Genomic DNA, 17,422 nt, shown 5'->3' on the forward strand with positions numbered 1-17,422 from the left:
TAAAAAAATCAAGCTGCCAAAAAATAAAATAATACACATATGACTTTGATTTTGGATATTATTTTAAGCTTTTTACTGAGCCTTGATCTCCTTCCTGGAGATTTCGCAGCATGTATTACTCAATGGTTCATGTAAGCGTTTGCACTGTTTTGTTGGGCCAGGTTTTCAAAATCTGATGGATAAATATGTAAATAAGGGTCAACATTAACTATAATTCTGCCTATTTATGACAAATTCTAGAAATGTATGGTAATGTTCAAATGAAATATTACTGAGTTGAGTGGTGTATTTCTTGGTCACAGCAGCAGGCTGTAACAGCGCTACATGTCCATGGTGTCACTGTTTCCAGATTCTGAGGTTGATACAGATGGCATGAATGACTGAACATGGACCCCCAGACTACTGTGATACCACCTCAACAACACCACCGCATCTGGCGCCAGGACCTGCTTCTGTAACTGCTGCGCAAACCAGAGCATATCGCAATTCCCCCCCAAAAAAACAAAAAAACAAAGTCTGTCAGAAGATGGTTTATGAAATTGTTAAATTTTCTTGATTCAGAAGGACCAAGTGTATGAGTATAAAAAGTATTCAACTGTAGGATTTGTTTTTGACATGAGCTACACCAAGTTGTACTAAATTTGAATGGTTGTGTTGTTCCTTGGAAGTTTTGCTCAGTGTGTGTGTTTAAATATGAGTGTATGTGTAGATGCATAATTGTCATGTGACCAGTGTGCATTCTCCACCTGAGTAACAGAGACCGTTTCCATTGCCCTGCTCCACGCCATAATCAATGTTTGAGGTGTCTGAAAGGTGTCCGTAACAGGCACTGATTGGTGACTGCAGCCGTGGTGACTGTAACCGTGGTGTGGGGGGATCCCCTCTACACGAATCATACCCAGTGGGGTTTCCATCTGGATACAAAGATGCAGAGGAGTGACCCCCATGCCAGCAACCTCTCCTCCCACGCAGTGAAGAGCTTCGTTCAGGCACATCTGGCAGCAGTTCGGCCAATATTCGCCGCAGGATGCTATCATCGGGTGTTCGAGATCCTCTGTGGCCTCTCTCTGCTTGAATGTGCTCATAAATATCTCTCAAGGCTGCATCTAGTGCTTCATAAATGGCCTGTTTGGACTTGGGTCTGCTACTGCGACCGCCGCTGCTCCCTCGAGAGGTAGGTGATGAGCCCTTTTTCCGATGAAAAGGCACTGGACTGACTAGAAAAGCCAGCTTGGACATGGCTTGCTGTGACTGTGAGGTTTGGGAACGGCTGTTGTGGCTCTGCTGTGAAGGTTTTTGATGCTCCTGCCGTGCCTGCTCTCTCTCATGGCGAAGCATTGTTGTGAAACGGGTATAGGATGCTGGGCAACGGCCTTTACACGTGCTGATGAGGTGACGATGTTGATAGCCCTGGCTGTGGCTAACACGTTGGTGAGCAGGGTGGTGGTGATGGTGGTGGTGATGACGGATGTGATGGTGGTGGAGAGTGGAAGAGCCACACAAACTCTCAGTGGAGGTTAGTGAGCAATGGTCAAAATCACTCTCGCTGCAAAAAGAAGACCCCTCCACTTGGATGAAGTCACTGAGATCTGACGCAACAGCATCTTGCTCACTGTCAGAGTACTCTGGGTTGGGCTGCTGAGATGTGGGAATGACAGGAGGAGCAGTGAAAGACCGGCTAGGGCCTGGTTCAGGACCAACACGAGGCTGGCCCTCAGGAGGGCTACGAGGTCGACACAAGTGAGCCATGGTGTGGAATGTTGTTCCGCTGTTGCAATTACTGTCTTCCTCCAACAATGATTCTATGGAAAAACGCCGTTTTGGAAAACTGGGCGTGCCACCACCACCGCTGCTAGCTCGAGTTGATGAGCCACCTGGGGTGGTAGTGCCTGAAGGCATCTCATTGTCACCCAAATTGGGCATCGATTTGGACTTCTGAATAAGGCGCTCATATTCAGAAATGCGATTTGGCACCATATCCCGCGGCACCTCTATGCCCCAAGAGGGTGCCCAAGGAGACAGATGATGCTTATACAGGTGAGGCTGACGCTCTAGCTCCAAGATGCGGGCACGGACTGAGCGGATGACTTCAGATGAGATTAACTGAGCTCGGTCTATGTGATGCATTTTACGGTAAAGTTGGAGGAAGCCTGGGGAATCATGTGCTCTTCTACGGTGGAGGGGAGGGAGGGACTGTGTAGATGTGGCTGCAGCTGAACGCAAAGGATTCCCATCACACAACAGTGACCCAGCACTTTCAGAACGGGTGGCATTTTGCCCATCTGGACAAGGCAGACCATCGTTCAGCAGGTCATCACAGCTGCGGGACTTCTGTTTTCCTGTGGGGGTTGGCACCTCCTCTATACTGCTCCATGCTTCGGCGTCCTGGCTTTTTGTCTGCCAGCTATTCTTACAACTGACGGAATGCTTAGAAGAAAAGCTGCCTTCCGGGCTGGTAACCTCATGGCAATTGATAGGATCAGAAGCAACAGAGGGCTTACAGGGGTGCAGACAAGGACCCGGGGAGGTCAAACTGGTTGAGTACATGTTGCATGCATCCCCACCTTTCAGATGTCCGATAGAAAGCAGCGTGGTGAAAGAGAAGAAGTAAGAAAGTAGGTTAAGCAAAACACAGCAAAAAAAAAAGAAGAGCCAGGGACACGGGAGAGCATTAGGACAGAAATTAGGAGGGTAAAATAAATCGTGATATGATATTTGGTCTTCAGAATTTTGCCAACCCCAGTCAGTCATAATAAGCAAACCAGGCAGACAGACATTACGGTAACAAACCTGAAACAAATGCCAACACTGTTTTCGGCCTGTGAAATAACTTTGAAAGGCGTTAAACATCTGACAATGGTGATTTCATTAATTACAGTACACATGTATGACTTGGAAAAGGGAAGGGGAAATAGAAAGACAAAGAATGAAAACAGTCGGGCTAGAAGGAGATGACAGAGGTACAAGGTGATACCTTTGGCTTTGGAAGGTGAAGATGGTGAGGATCGAATGACAGGTTTCTTGAGGCTGCTGCTGGGTCTGTAGGCATCCAATGGTTTAGGGGAGGTTGCAGCTCTACTATAAGACTGAGAATTTGTTTGGGAACTTGATGGTTCAGATTTCCTTCGTTTCCTCAGATCAGTGGCAGCACTGAAACACAAAACAGTGGCAACTAAATGCATCTTTATTAATTTATATATGGCTGTTCTCCTGTACAGTTGTATACAAAAGTTAATATGTCCACTAGGCGGCAGTGTCACATTTACAGTACTGTACAGAAAAAGAGAATTATGAAGAGAGCTCGCTTTTTCACCCCAGTGAAAGCCTACATTTATAATCCATCATTTCTAATGTGACTTAAGGTGCATTGCTGTACTACTTTATCCTATATAATCTGCAACTAAAATACTACTTAAATAATTGTAAACTGTATAGTTTTGCAAAGACACTTATGTGGACTACATATACGAGGTCTGTTAGAAAAGTATCGGACCTTTTTATTTTTTGCAAAAACCTGATGGATTTGAATCACGTGTGCTTGCATCAGCCAACCTTGAACCTTCGTGCGTATGCATGAATATTTTCACGCCTGTCGATTGCACCATTTGCTGGTAAGCAGCTTTTGTGTGAGGACATGTGTAGTGCTCTCGGCGGATTTTCATTTCAAGGAAAAAGACGGACCGACTGGAGCAGCGCCGCATCAAATTTTGCCAGAAACTGGGTGACAGCCAGGTGGAAACCATTTGGATTATTCAGACGGCTTTCTGTGACTTTTCAGTCATGTGACTATCCGAGAAATTGTGGAAGAGGTGGGCATGTCCTGTGCTTTTGCTGTGCCATCAGCAGCTTCGAGCTGAAGCCTTCAGCATGAATTTTGCTGTCACTCTTTTCATGGCCAAATCTTCTGTCACAATGGAATGTGCCGAAAAAGTGCTGATGTCCACCTCTTCCGCAATTTCTTGGATAGTGACACGACGGTCCCACATCACCACAGCGTTCACTTTGGAAATGATCTGGTCATTTCAGCATGTGATGGCCGACCGGAGCGTGGCTCCCTCTTCACCGTTGTGTGGACGTCTTTAAACCGGTTGTACCGCTCCTTAATCTGTGTGATGCCCATAGGATCGTCACCGAAAGCCGTCTGAATCATCCGAATGGTTTCCACCTGGCTGTTGCCCTGTTTCTGGCAAAATTTGATGCGGCGCTGCTCCAGTCGTTCCGTCTTTTTCCTTGCAATGAAAATCCACTGAGTGCACTACACATGTCCTCACACAAAGGCTGCTTACCAGCAAATGACACAATCGACAGGTATGAAAAAATTCACGCATGCGCACAAAGGTTCAAGGTTGGCTCATGCAAGCACACGTGATTCAAATCCATCAGGTTTTTGCAAAAAGTAAAAAGGTCCGATACTTTTCTGACAGATCTCGTATGTAGAAGCATAAAGTGACTCATATACTGCACCTCACACGAGCGAAAGCACTGCTTAATGTCAGTATAATCAAATATACCACTTACAAACTGTGTACAGAGCAAAGTAATATAAAAATGGAATATTGTTCCAGGTCTCGTTCATAAACTAAGTGTGATGTGAAAACAAAAGAAACCCCTTCAGGATGATTTTTAGAGTGTGTGTTTTTTTAAACGGAGTAACAGACTGGTTGGTGTGCTTGGTTTCACTCCGGAAGGTTCCTGGTTCAAATCCCACTCCTGCCGGTTTCTCCGTGAAATGTGGAGTTGCATCACAAAGGGAAACAGACGTAGTACTTGTGCCAATTCAACATGCAAATCAACATCAGATCTGCTGTGGTGACCCAAGTAAAAACAAGGGAGCAATCAAAGTGCCCCCCCGCCAAAAATGTCTTTCAGTCCTGGCAATACTCACCAAAAAGACAAAGAAAAAAAAGAATGAATTAATTTTCTAGTATATCCTTCTTAATCTAGGACACTGCTCTTAATCCCTGAAAGGTTGGCGAAAGAAGTCAAGATTTTCAGTTTTCAAACGTTTGACTTACTGTGTGATATCAGATTGCGGCATAACTGAACCTTATCTGCAATTGTTAATTAATAATTCTTCAACATATATTTCTTATTTAAAAACAGCATAAATAGTGTCTGACATGAATTACATGTTCTAGTCTTCACATCAAGATTTCTTTTTATCTTTTTAACCATTAAGCTCATCATGGATAATGCAGCTGAATAAGCTGGGCGCCGTGAAAGGGTGTGGGACAAGTGCAGGAAGAGGGGACACAAGAGTATCAAGTATCAATAGGCATTCTTAGTTCATTTATGCTGGCTCAGTCGGTCAGACAGATCTGCAAAAGTCCAGGACCAGTGACCAAAGCAAATAAACACTAACACTAAACCAAGGGAGCCAAAAAAACAAAGAAGCCCAAAACAGACAGCCAGCACAGAGTCTATATCTGCAAAAGCCAGAGGGCAAGAAAAAAAATCAGAGCTTTGAATGTTGTGCTGCATCAAAACAAGGCCCACCGCTGTTCAGAGGATGGGGGAAGAGCAGGGAGACACAGGGGAGAAAAAAAAGAAACTGAGGTTACCTCGAAGGTCTGCCTGCAGCCTTGTCAGCCGGGGCGATTTGCAGAGACGTCTGAAATAAAGCAGACAACAAAAGATAAAAGTGAGCTCCGCAGGAACAAAGGGTTGAGGCACAGCAGCTCACAGTGCACAGCTTGCATGCGGTTGTTGTTGTGCCACTCTCAAAATGCTCCCGGAGCGTAAGGCACGATAGATATGGGTTCCGTGTGGCACACCTGACTGAGAAGGTGCCTGGCAGTGTCCAGGGCAAAGATAAAATTGTACACTCTCTCCCTCGGACTGTTCTGATGAATGATGGCAAAGGTGAAATAGCAAAGGATGTCAAGAGCTGTGCAAAACCTGGCATGGATAAAGTGGATTGGATCTAGTGGTAAAATATCCAAACAACTTTCCACACAACCAAATTACAATTACAAAAAAGCTAACCAGCACACAAGTAAGTAATCAAACAATAAGGTGGTGGTCAAGCACTGCCAATGTCCATCCCTAGAAAGCCTTTGTACCTTAGACGACCAAAACTGTCTCGTGTTATACAAAGAGTGTAACACTCACACATGCCTTCCACAAGCAGGGTTACAACGCATATACCACTACACTCTGCTTGCTTTCAAAAATTGTTGGTAGGTACCTGCTACAGTGTAATATGAATATGACAGTGTATTACAGCAACTGTGTGTGTGTGTGTGTGTGTTGGGGGGTGGGGGGAGTGGAACAAAAATGAGAAGGAGGATGGACAGTAACAACACATTTTAAGAGCGCTGCCCTCGGTACATGTGTAAAACACAACCTATAAAGAGTAAAAAAGTCACTGCTTCACCTCAGGGAGCTTTGGTGGCCACCGCGTGCTCTGGCAGGTTGGCACAAGCCATAAATCAGTTCATTTGTTATCAGCTTCATCAATTCCACAAGGCTATGTGCCCGGTGCCCTCCAGTTTAAAGGGAAGCACAGATGCCACCCTGACTGGTTGGTACAAGCAGCAGCAGATCAATACAAGCAGCAAACATTCATACAATCCTTAAATTAAATTTCAAAGCAGCAGACAGACGTTTAGTAGTCTAGACCAAGCAATATGACCACACTGAAGATTGGATCTCATGTTTCATGAGTCACATAAGTTGGACATTATGTGTTACAAAAGGAGACCTTTCTTCTTAATAAATTACTGGAATGTTATGCTTAAAGCAACAAACTGTGAGATTAACAGCACTGCTTGAACACTCATGAATGTGAGATTACCTCAATACGCTGGCGGGCGGAGATATCTGGATTATAATCCAGCCTTTTTTTAGGAGGCTTGAGCCCCAAGCAGCAGCGGTGAGCAGGAGGTGGAGGAGGAATATGAGGAAGGTGAAGATGAGGTGAAGGAGGAGAAATGGTGACATCATGGGGAGAAAACAAAATTGAGAAACATGTGGATAGTGAAATCTGATAGAGAAACTGACTAATCGTAGAGGAACTGGTTCACAAAACTTGCACATGTTCTTTGCATGGATAAAGCACACGTGTGCAGACTCCATATGGTACACACAACACACATTTCCTGACAAAGAAGCAAAACAATAACACAAAATATTGACTCAGTTCCGTTCTGAGGCTTTGACTGAACGACAGAATGGTAAAGTGGATTTTATCTATGAAATGCAGCGATATATCAACTTCATAACGTGGCACCCCCACACAAACTAACTGAACAAGCTAACTTCAAAGCTAGCTACATGCTACCTAAGGTAGCTGGACAAGTGACCCACCGTACTGACTGCAGATAATTCCTGGTATACGTACACAGCTTTTCAACACTTCTATGTTGACTTTAAAGCCACCACATCAACATTTATACCATAAACATAAACACACACACACACACACACACACACACACACACACACACACACACACACACACACACACACACACACACACACACACACACACACACGTGCTCGTGTAACACACACATGCAGGGTGCTGACAGCTGTAAGCAAAAAGTGAAGCACAATCTAGATTTAGTTGATAGCGTGGTTTAGTGCTGGTTTACAATCACAGATATGCTGTCAGTCATCACTTGCAAAAACATCTGTCACTTCAAAAAACGCTCAAACACAGCGTCTTGGCAGGACCAATCACTGCACGGAGGGGACATCTACATACAAAGGGCTTATTTACTGAGGTGGAACATTCAGAAAATTACAGGTAAAATCTCACATTGCAGCCTACATGATTGCGTGAAAACACAAAGGCAGGCCAGAACCAAATGTCACATCTCCACCTGTTTGTTTGTACACATCATGAGGTCAAGAGAAAAATATATTCCTGCTTTTTATAGAGAGTGTCCATCTAAACATAAGTTTGTGTTACTGTTTCAATCTGAAAACAGGGAAATCATTTGTAAACTTGGTGCCTATTTGAAAGGGGTTCTGGATTTGTATTGAATTTTGATTTCTAGTGTTTTCCTTTTGCCAAAGTATGAATTTGTTTTTGTTTGTGCTCCATACCATGGAACTGGTTATGAGCAATCTATCTATTAAATTGAAATTGAATTGAATATTTGGAAAAAGCTCAGAGTCATGACCTGATGTCATTATGTGGCACAGAGGCACAGTCCTCATGACATCAGGTCAGGTTAATTTGATCCCAGATAAATTGCTTGAAGCAATACCTTTCCAAAGCGACGGCCAGAAAGTTTCCTCCTATATCCAGCAGAGGGCACTACCATAACCCATATAGCTTGGTCCTAAAGCAAATACTGCCACAACTGAAGATATAAACATCAACAGCACTAAATAAAGGAATCTGGCAAGGTGAGGAAACTGCAGATTCAGAATGTTATGCAAAAAAACAACAGTTTTTGCATCTCTATCAGCTTCAAAGTCAAGCAATCTCAGGGACACAGGATCCTCTTGATCCAGCAATGTAAAATATCAAGCCAGTTGTCCAAAAGCACCAAATTTGGCACCTGTGATGTAGACTGATGCATTATAAGCAAATCCAGATATTGAGCCATCTGGAATTTTGCCCAAAAGAACAACTGCAATATTTATAGGGGATTGAACATTATCTACATCATTTTACCCAAACTAATTATTTGCTCCAAACCACTGTGCAAGGATTGATAGATTATTCATGGGAGCAATTTGGTCCAAAACCATCAATATGGTGGACAATTTAGTAGCCATTTTAAAAAATGACTCCAGTTTACTTTCAACTTTATAAGACATCTGTAATACCATTAATGTAGTGTTTATTGTATCAAGACCACTTGTTTTGAAGCAGTATCTCTTGGGAGCAGAGGAATCAATGCATGGGACCTCTTTACTGAAGGAATTAAGCCAAAACATATTAGCATCTTTCAATTAAACAGGTTATTTTGTCACTGGCAATATATAGAATGGACAACCACTTTTGGCCGATTATAGCTATACATAGTTTACAAATGAGAAATTGAAGTGCGTTATTTTACTCATTTATATTTTATATGAAGTTTCAGTCAGTCTGTTCTGTGTAAGCCTGATCCTTTCAGATCTCAGAAGCTAAGCAGTGTGGGGCCTGGTCAGTACTTGGATGGGGGACCTCTTTGGAACACCAGCGGATGCGTGTGTTTCTCCAAGTTACACTGGAGTTGCATCATGAAGGGCATCCGACATAAAAATAAAAACCTTGTGCCAAATACCAATGTGGATCTGACTATCCGCTGTGGCAACCGTGAACAAAAGGGGAGCAGCCAAAAGGACAACATATTTTATATGAAGTTACGGCTTTCAATTATTATTCTGCAATATTTTCTATGTTTGAAGAGAGCAGCTCAACTGCAATAAATAATGGAGCTATGTTTTATAAAATGCCACCCTACTGACTATTTGGGACAAAATAACTATCATCAACAATCAATTATCAGTTCTACCACAATATTTGATGCAGCTCCCCTTCGTGCTACTACAAACATCTAGATAATGAGCTGTCCCTTATTACTGCAATACTGAATAGAAAATAGTGGCCATATATCAATATTCAGATTTTCTTAGACTGTATCAGTGTACATGTGTGCCAAATTTGAACCACATTAATCATGCTGCTGAGCAATCTTGCTTTTAAAGTATTATGTTTATTTTAGGAGAGAAAATAATGTAATTTTTAATGCCTGTGAAGGGGGGGGGGGGGGCAGCACCCAACAGTACCGCATGCTGAAACAACTAGCTCCACCCAATCTATTGGTAGAGATGCAGTGAGTGGGGTGGAGAAACTGGGTGTATGCCTAGAGAGAGAAGCTAGGCCCCGACTTACCGGCCGCCCAAACTCCAGCTCGGAAAAGAACTTATACCAAGGCTCGTTCTCTAAATCTATGTCATCACAGGTCTGGGAAGGCATGACAGGGAGAGGAGGCAGGAAAAAAATAAAAAAAAGACAGAAGAGAAGAAGTGCAGAAAGAAGAGAAACATGGACCTCATGGTTAGGAATGGGCAAAAGTAGCAGTGGGGAGATGGAAAAGAATGAATCACAATCAAATTAGCTACTGACTGTGCCTTCATTTTTGCAGCACACAACATATTCATAAAATGACAAACCAATTATGAGGTAGCTCACAAAAGTTCCATAGCATCAGAAAGCAATCAGACTGGTTGGTTCAAAATAATCTGATACGCACAGACTAGTGGTTCTCAAACATGGTCCTCAAGTACCACCTAACTGACACTTCCAGTCTCCACTATGTTGCACTTGATTGGCTGCACACCTGAATGAGCTAATCAGCTTGTAGGACAGATGGACAGCGTGAAGGTTAGGTATTGTGTTGGATCCAGAGACAAAATCATGTTGCTGCTGTCATATCTGGAGCACCAGTAAATGCAAATGAAAATCAGAACATTATTTGAGAATTACATGTTTAACACACAACCTCATTATCACATATGTGAAGGCTCACTACATTGCATGCTAGTCCCTGCCAAGTTCCGAGTCAGCTTGATTGTCTTGTACTGGGAGATAAATTGACATCTGTGACTAAGTATTGAGGCTTGAGAGACCTCTCATCTCTAACACTGACCATAACAGCTAGAGCAGCGAAGAAGAGCAGAGCTCAAATCAGAACTCGGTATCTTTTAAGATGAAGAAGGGGCTTACAGTGGGCCTCACCTGCTTAAATAATAATCTTTTGGCTGCTCCCATTAGGGGTCACCACAACAGATCAATTGTTTCCATCTCATCCTGTCCTCTGTATCTTCCTGTCACACCACCCACCTGCATGTCCTCCCTCAGCACATCCATAAACCTCCTCTTTGGCCTCCCTCTTCTTCTCCTGCCTGGTGGCTTCATCCTCAACATCTTTCTCGCTATATACCCTGGGTCCCTCATCTGCACATGTCCAAATCACCTCAATCTCACCTCACTGACTTTGTTGCCAAACCATCCCACTTGAGTTGTCCCTCTGATATGTTTATTCCTAATCCTGTCCATTCTCATCACTCCCAAAGAGAATAGCAACATCTTCAGCTCTGCCACCTCCAGCTCTGCCTCCTGTCTTTTAGCGAGTACCACCGTCAACAACACAGCTGGTCTCACTACTGTCATGAAGACTTTCCCCTTCATGCTTGCTGATATTCTATATATATTGAGATATATTTAACTAGTACTGCAAAGTATATTCAGTGTAATTAGGCATTCTGATGAGAAATTAGACAAATATGCTTGGTAGAATTGGTGTAGTGCACACAGCATATTCCATTTTTTTTTCCCCATGGAGAGATTCATGGAAACAATCTTTCTAGCCAAAGGAAATGGTGCCAGATGTTTTAATGATACTGTGACATTATCCCTCTTCTGCTAAACGAGAATTCAGCTTGGAGACAAATGAGTCACACTGTCAAAAAGAGAGGACGAGCGCCAACACTGGAAGCCACATGAGGCACAAAGGAATTTTTCAAAAAAGAAAGAAAACAAAGGCTAATGTATACTTTAATTCACTGGTTACCACATACCAAGATGTTTTGGGTATGATTTTGTTGTCTGTTAAACACAGACAACATGTTACGGGTCAGTAAGATTTCTCAGACTGCAGATTAGCCAGCGTGGGTCGCAACAGCTTTCTGCTTATACTGCCTCTGCCACAGCCTGACTCATCCATTAGCACTCTGTGAGAGGTCTCTGCAGTCTGCACATAAACCATCTGCAAAACCTTCACAACATCTCTTCACACTCCCACAAACAACTCACCTCTCATCTCGCACAGATTCTCCATTCTCCTGTCTTTGATAACTCATGTTTCCTTCTTTGCCCACGCTCGGCGCAGTAATTACCTTTTCTCGCTGCATTGTGATTCACCCCACTCTCATCCGTGAATATAAATCACTACGGAAGCAGCATTGCTGCATTTCATGGCCCACGCTGCTCTCTGATATTACTATATCAAAATGGATTTTCAACACAGAAGCTAAATGTTTATTTTCTATCATGTGAGACATTTCTTGTGGCTTCAATTGTGCATATTAGCATTATTTCCCCCTTTGCTTTATGCCTCAGCACTATCAAAACACCACCATTATAGTTTACTCCACTGTCTAGAAAATGAACAAAACAAGCAACTTTTTTAAATAAATAACCATAACATTACACCGAATCACTGCCACGGTAATTGAGAAATTCTTTCAAACTACAGATCTGAAGCCAGTATTTATGGTGGCCAACAAGAGCCACAGCACTCAATTAAGACAAAACAAACAAATGCAGAAAACACAAATGCAAAAACACTAGTAATTCTACACCAACAGGTAACCACAAATAATGTCTTGCAAATGAAAGAAAAATATAAAAATTTGCAAACACAGAGAACACAGACAAATGTAAACTACAGCATATGTAATAATTTAATTTGATTAATGTGCCTGTTGCAAATTCACAAAACACACCCAAACACAAAAACACCTTGCAAAGTGAGATATGGAGACAGTGGCAGTTCTATACATGCCCTGCTATATTCACTTAATCTAATACTATACCACATACCTCAGGTGTTTAAATATTAAACAGAATATACTGTAAAATACAATTATCTGTATATTTTGTCAAATTAATTGTATATTTTGTTGAACAACAACCATGTTATGTGGTGAGGGTCAACAAAAGTAGATTAAGTACATTTATCTTGCATCACATGCAGGCACACAAAGAAAATGCCAGATTTAAGGCACTTCAGCTAGTAATGTGAACACAGCTCAAGTTCTAAACCCTCCTTACAAATAGGCATGCTGTCCTTTCTGCAAACTTTTTTCCATGAGTGGGCAGTTTGTCCTCTCCGATGAGATTCAAACCTGTTCTTACATCCTGTCTGTCCACTTTCAAGCACTTTTTATTTCATAGACTGGCTGCCTGCCTCGTCCTTGGATGATCTGCAGGAAATGTGACGCAGAGTTCTGGTTCTATGCTGTGTCCTAAGTGGACTTTGCCCTGCCTGTGGAGACGCTGTGGAGCCGGACAGCAGGATCGCACTGAGAGGAGAAGGAGGCTCCGTCCGAAGCGCCAGTGGAGCAGAGCGCCAGGGGAGGAGAGCACCTGTCCCCGGGGACAACGCAGGAGGCAACCATGTGCTAAGGCTCTCACACAATGCTTCTGTTCTGTACACTTCTCAGCAAGCAGGAGCGCCCTCAGCCGCAGGGAGCGCCAATCTGCCACTTCCTCACACAGTTATATGATAACCACTTTGCGGCGCAGATGATTTTGTTTTTTAAATGCTGCTGTCACCCACCCATGTGACATGAAAAAATGCCGCCCCAGGTGGCTGCCCAGTTCGCCCGTACGAAAAAGTGCTGCTGCCTGGAGGTCGTTAACTGACAGATTGTTCAATACACTGATACTCAACTCATTAGCTCTTTATCGCTACCTGTCTATCTTCTTTTTGTGTTACTAGTACTTCAGTTGTGTTGTGGAGCTTTGCAAACCATTTCTTTATTTGGATGTGTGTCTGAATTTGCAGCAGACATGTTATCCAACTAAACTGTTACATGTGGTGTAGTTTATATTTGTATTCTCTGTATTTGTAGGCATTTTTTTTCCAATTTGCACGACTTTTTTTTATAAATTCAACTAGGATGCATTTTTTACTGTTTAACTGTTTTCTGCATGTGCAGGTGTCTTAATTTGAAAGTGTTATGACTCCTCTTGGCCACAATAAACATAATTTTATTTAAACGACTAATTTTACAGACAGGTTTAGTAGATGCATTCCTACAAGCATACTGCTGTATTTTATGTGCAGGTGGAAATGTAGTTGTTGCTGCTGAGAGCTGAAAACATCAAGATTCATATCATCTGAGCAAACATGTTTTAAAACACTTACTGGTCTTTCATGTTCCAAAATAGAGGACTTTCCAGGTTCATACTCAAAAATACTCTTGGGCTCAGCGCGGTACTTTCGTGTGTCCACTTTTCTGTCTGGAGGTCCCCATTCATTCCTACTGGAAGCAAAACAAAAACCAGTTTTAATGCAAACAGCCTGAAACCACAACAGGTGATTATTAAATCTAAAAATGACTTTGCAGTGAAAAGAACACAAACCAAAAGGTGTGCTTAAACTATGCCTTTATAATAAACCTACAAGCAATCCAATTTGAAGTTTAAAGCTACTGTGTACAATTTAGTGTCATCTGGTGATGAGGATGCAGTCTGCATTATGTTGTCACCAGTCACAAGTTATGTTTCCCTTTACATTTTTGTTGACAGGGAAATACTTATTTTACCCGCTGTAATACTTGAAAGACACCTTGTTTTGAAGCCAATATATGTACCAAATGAATGACATGAATAAGATGAAGGTCTTCTTACAAGTCTGGTGACTCTTTCTCACGGTCACTGTCTCTGGCTCTCAGTTGTAGAAGCGAGGGAATGGGTGGGGGTGGTGGTGGTAGAGGTGAGGACGAAGGCTCTCGAGGCCCTAGATTGCTTCCATTGTCAGACGGGCTCTTGGAAAGCGGCTGATACGTATGTGTGCGTGGTGCTGGGTGAGACATGGTTGCGTTGGGTGACAGGTTACATTCATCTGATAACCCAGAACAGAGGAGACAATAAGGTCCAAAAAGCCAAAGAAGACAAACTATTTAAGACCAAAAATATTGGCTGGACAATTTTTATTGTGCATAGTGAAGGACTCACCATTGTTTACGACAGCGTATGTCGCATTGTATGTGTCAGCATAGTCATCATCTTCAGAAGAAACAGAAGAAATGGTAAATACTGACTGGGTGACACACGCATGTATGTACCATGTGCCACACCCATGTTTCTCTTCTGTATTACAAAGTAACTATTTCACAATGGGACACTCACTTCATGTTAGTAAAAAGAAATGTGGTCATGCAAACATTACAAAGTTTCCTTCTTTCTCAAAGAACATCTGATTTAGCCAGTGTCTAAACTGAAAGAACAGAACACTGTCCAACTGAAACATGTTCCTTTTTCTTTCATTTCATGATCACGCTTCTCATCTGGTGTCCGGGTTGCTGTTTCATTGGGTGCAGGGCTCAGCAGAATCAACACACACACACACACACACACACACACACACACACACACACACACACACACACACACACACACACACACACACACACACACACACACACACACACACACACACACACACACACACACACACACACAAAGTAATGGTGAAGCAGGCGAAGTGAAAATAATGTGTTGCCCAAGAATAATACACATTTTTCCAATCTGGGTATGATTCTATCCAGAAAGTTTTCAAGAATAGATTAAAATTTGTTTCAAAGCTGCACTCATTAGCCGATACAGATGTCCCAATTAAGTACAACCCCTGGCAAAAATTATGGAATCACCGGCCTCGGAGGATGTTCATTCAGTTGTTTAATTTTGTAGAAAAAAAGCAGATCACAGACATGACACAAAACTAAAGTCATTTCAAATGGCAACTTTCTGGCTTTAAGAAACACTATAAGAAATCAAGAAAAAAAGATTGTGGCAGTCAGTAACGGTTACTTTTTTAGACCAAGCCGAGGAAAATAATATGGAATCACTCAATTCTGAGGAAAAAATGATGGAATCACCCTGTAAATTTTCATCCCCAAAACTAACACCTGCATCATATCAGATCTGCTTGTTAGTCTGCATCTAAAAAGGAGTGAACACACCTTGGAGAGCTGTTGCACCAAGTGGACTGACATGAATCATGGCTCCAACACGAGAGATGTCAATTGAAACAAAGGAGAGGATTATCAAACTTAAAAGAGAGTAAATCATCACGCAATGTTGCAAAAGATGTTGGTTGTTCACAGTCAGCTGTGTCTAAACTCTGGACCAAATACAAACAACATGGGAAGGTTGTTAAAGGCAAACATACTGGTAGACCAAGGAAGACATCAAAGCGTCAAGACAGAAAACTTAAAGCAATATGTCTCAAAAATCGAAAAATGTACAACAAAACAAATGAGGAACGAATGGGAGGAAACTGGAGTCAACGTCTGTGACCGAACTGTAAGAAACCACCTAAAGGAAATGGGATTTACATACAGAAAAGCTAAACGAAAGGCATCATTAACACCTAAACAGAAAAAAACAAGGTTACAATGGGCTAAGGAAAAGCAATTGTGGACTGTGGATGACTGGATGAAAGTCATATTCAGTGATGAATCTCGAATCTGCATTGGGCAAGGTGATGATGCTAGAACATTTGTTTGGTGCCTTTCCAATGAGATTTATAAAGATGACTGCCTGAAGAGAACATGTAAATTTCCACAGTCATTGATGATATGGGGCTGCATGTCAGGTAAAGGCACTGGGGAGATGGCTGTCATTACATCATCAATAAATGCACAAGTTTATGTTGATATTTTGGACAATTGAAAGGATGTTTGGGGATGATGAAATCATTTTTCAAGATGATAATGCATCTTGCCATAGAGCAAAAACTGCAAAAACATTCCTTGCAAAAAGACACATAGGGTCAATGTCATGGCATAGGGTCAATGTCAATGAGCAGATCTGATTTGATGCAGGTGTTAATTTGGGGGATGAAAATTTACAGGGTGATTCCATACTTTTTTCCTCAGAATTGAGTGATTCCATATTTTTTTCCTCTGCTTGGTCTAAAAAAGTAACCGTTACTGACTGCCACAATCTTTTTTTCTTGATTTCTTATAGTGTTTCTTAAAGCCAGAAAGTTGCCATTTGAAATGACTTTAGTTTTGTGTCATGTCTGTGATCTGCTTTTTTTCTACTAATTAAACAACTGAATGAACATCCTCTGAGGCCGGTGATTCCATAATTTTTGCCAGGGGTTGTAATTCTGAACTGATCCCAAACTGAATGATTTAATATCGAGTATCTACTGATACCAAGTCTCGATCAAACCCTTATTTTTTTCCTAGATAATGCACTTGCACAGGGCACACAGCAAGTATATTAAGGTCAACCCACCATAAATGTTTGCTAACAACTCTGCAAGCCATGAAGAAAAAAAATTGCCTGTGCTCCAAGCTGCTCATTGTTTAGTTTTTAAACAAAATAAAGTAGACAATTTTTTATGCAGTTGTGTTTACATCAAAGAAAGGGGGGTGGTGCTTTATTTCAACGTTAAGAAGTGTGGTAAAGTTATACAGAAGCAGCGCAGTTTTCGTGTTTTAACACAAGTGTAATTCAAACTGAATTTGACCAAAGCCAATGTTGTTCAGGCCAATTTTTCCAGGTACCCAGGGAGGGTGAGTGTTTTATGGTAAAAAAAAGTATGTCATCAGAGACAATAACACAGAGATTTTTTTTTTTTGTACAGACTTGCTTGTGTACTTGATGCAGTGGAGAAAGACTGAGCAGTTCACAACAAAAGCTCTATAGTAATATCTTTGTCAAGCCCAACAA

The 17,422-nt window shown here is 42.0% G+C and overlaps 1 protein-coding gene across 1 annotated transcript in view; it reads right to left on the bottom strand.

Annotated features, from left to right (window-relative positions):
- The window catches only part of sorbs2a (sorbin and SH3 domain containing 2a), a 141,537-nt gene that overhangs the window by 16,129 nt on the left and 107,986 nt on the right, over nucleotides 1-17,422 (bottom strand). The window contains exons 18-25 of the mRNA XM_034187772.1: nucleotides 14,693-14,743; nucleotides 14,366-14,579; nucleotides 13,881-13,995; nucleotides 9,839-9,910; nucleotides 6,797-6,853; nucleotides 5,562-5,611; nucleotides 2,975-3,150; nucleotides 747-2,564 (exon numbers count right to left, since the gene is read on the bottom strand). Of these exons, the coding sequence (XP_034043663.1) occupies nucleotides 747-2,564; nucleotides 2,975-3,150; nucleotides 5,562-5,611; nucleotides 6,797-6,853; nucleotides 9,839-9,910; nucleotides 13,881-13,995; nucleotides 14,366-14,579; nucleotides 14,693-14,743 (2,553 nt within the window). The remainder of the gene's footprint in view (nucleotides 1-746; nucleotides 2,565-2,974; nucleotides 3,151-5,561; nucleotides 5,612-6,796; nucleotides 6,854-9,838; nucleotides 9,911-13,880; nucleotides 13,996-14,365; nucleotides 14,580-14,692; nucleotides 14,744-17,422) is intronic.

Source organism: Thalassophryne amazonica, chromosome 15 (assembly GCF_902500255.1).
Source record: "Thalassophryne amazonica chromosome 15, fThaAma1.1, whole genome shotgun sequence".
In the NCBI taxonomy this organism is placed as follows: Eukaryota; Metazoa; Chordata; class Actinopteri; order Batrachoidiformes; family Batrachoididae; genus Thalassophryne; species Thalassophryne amazonica.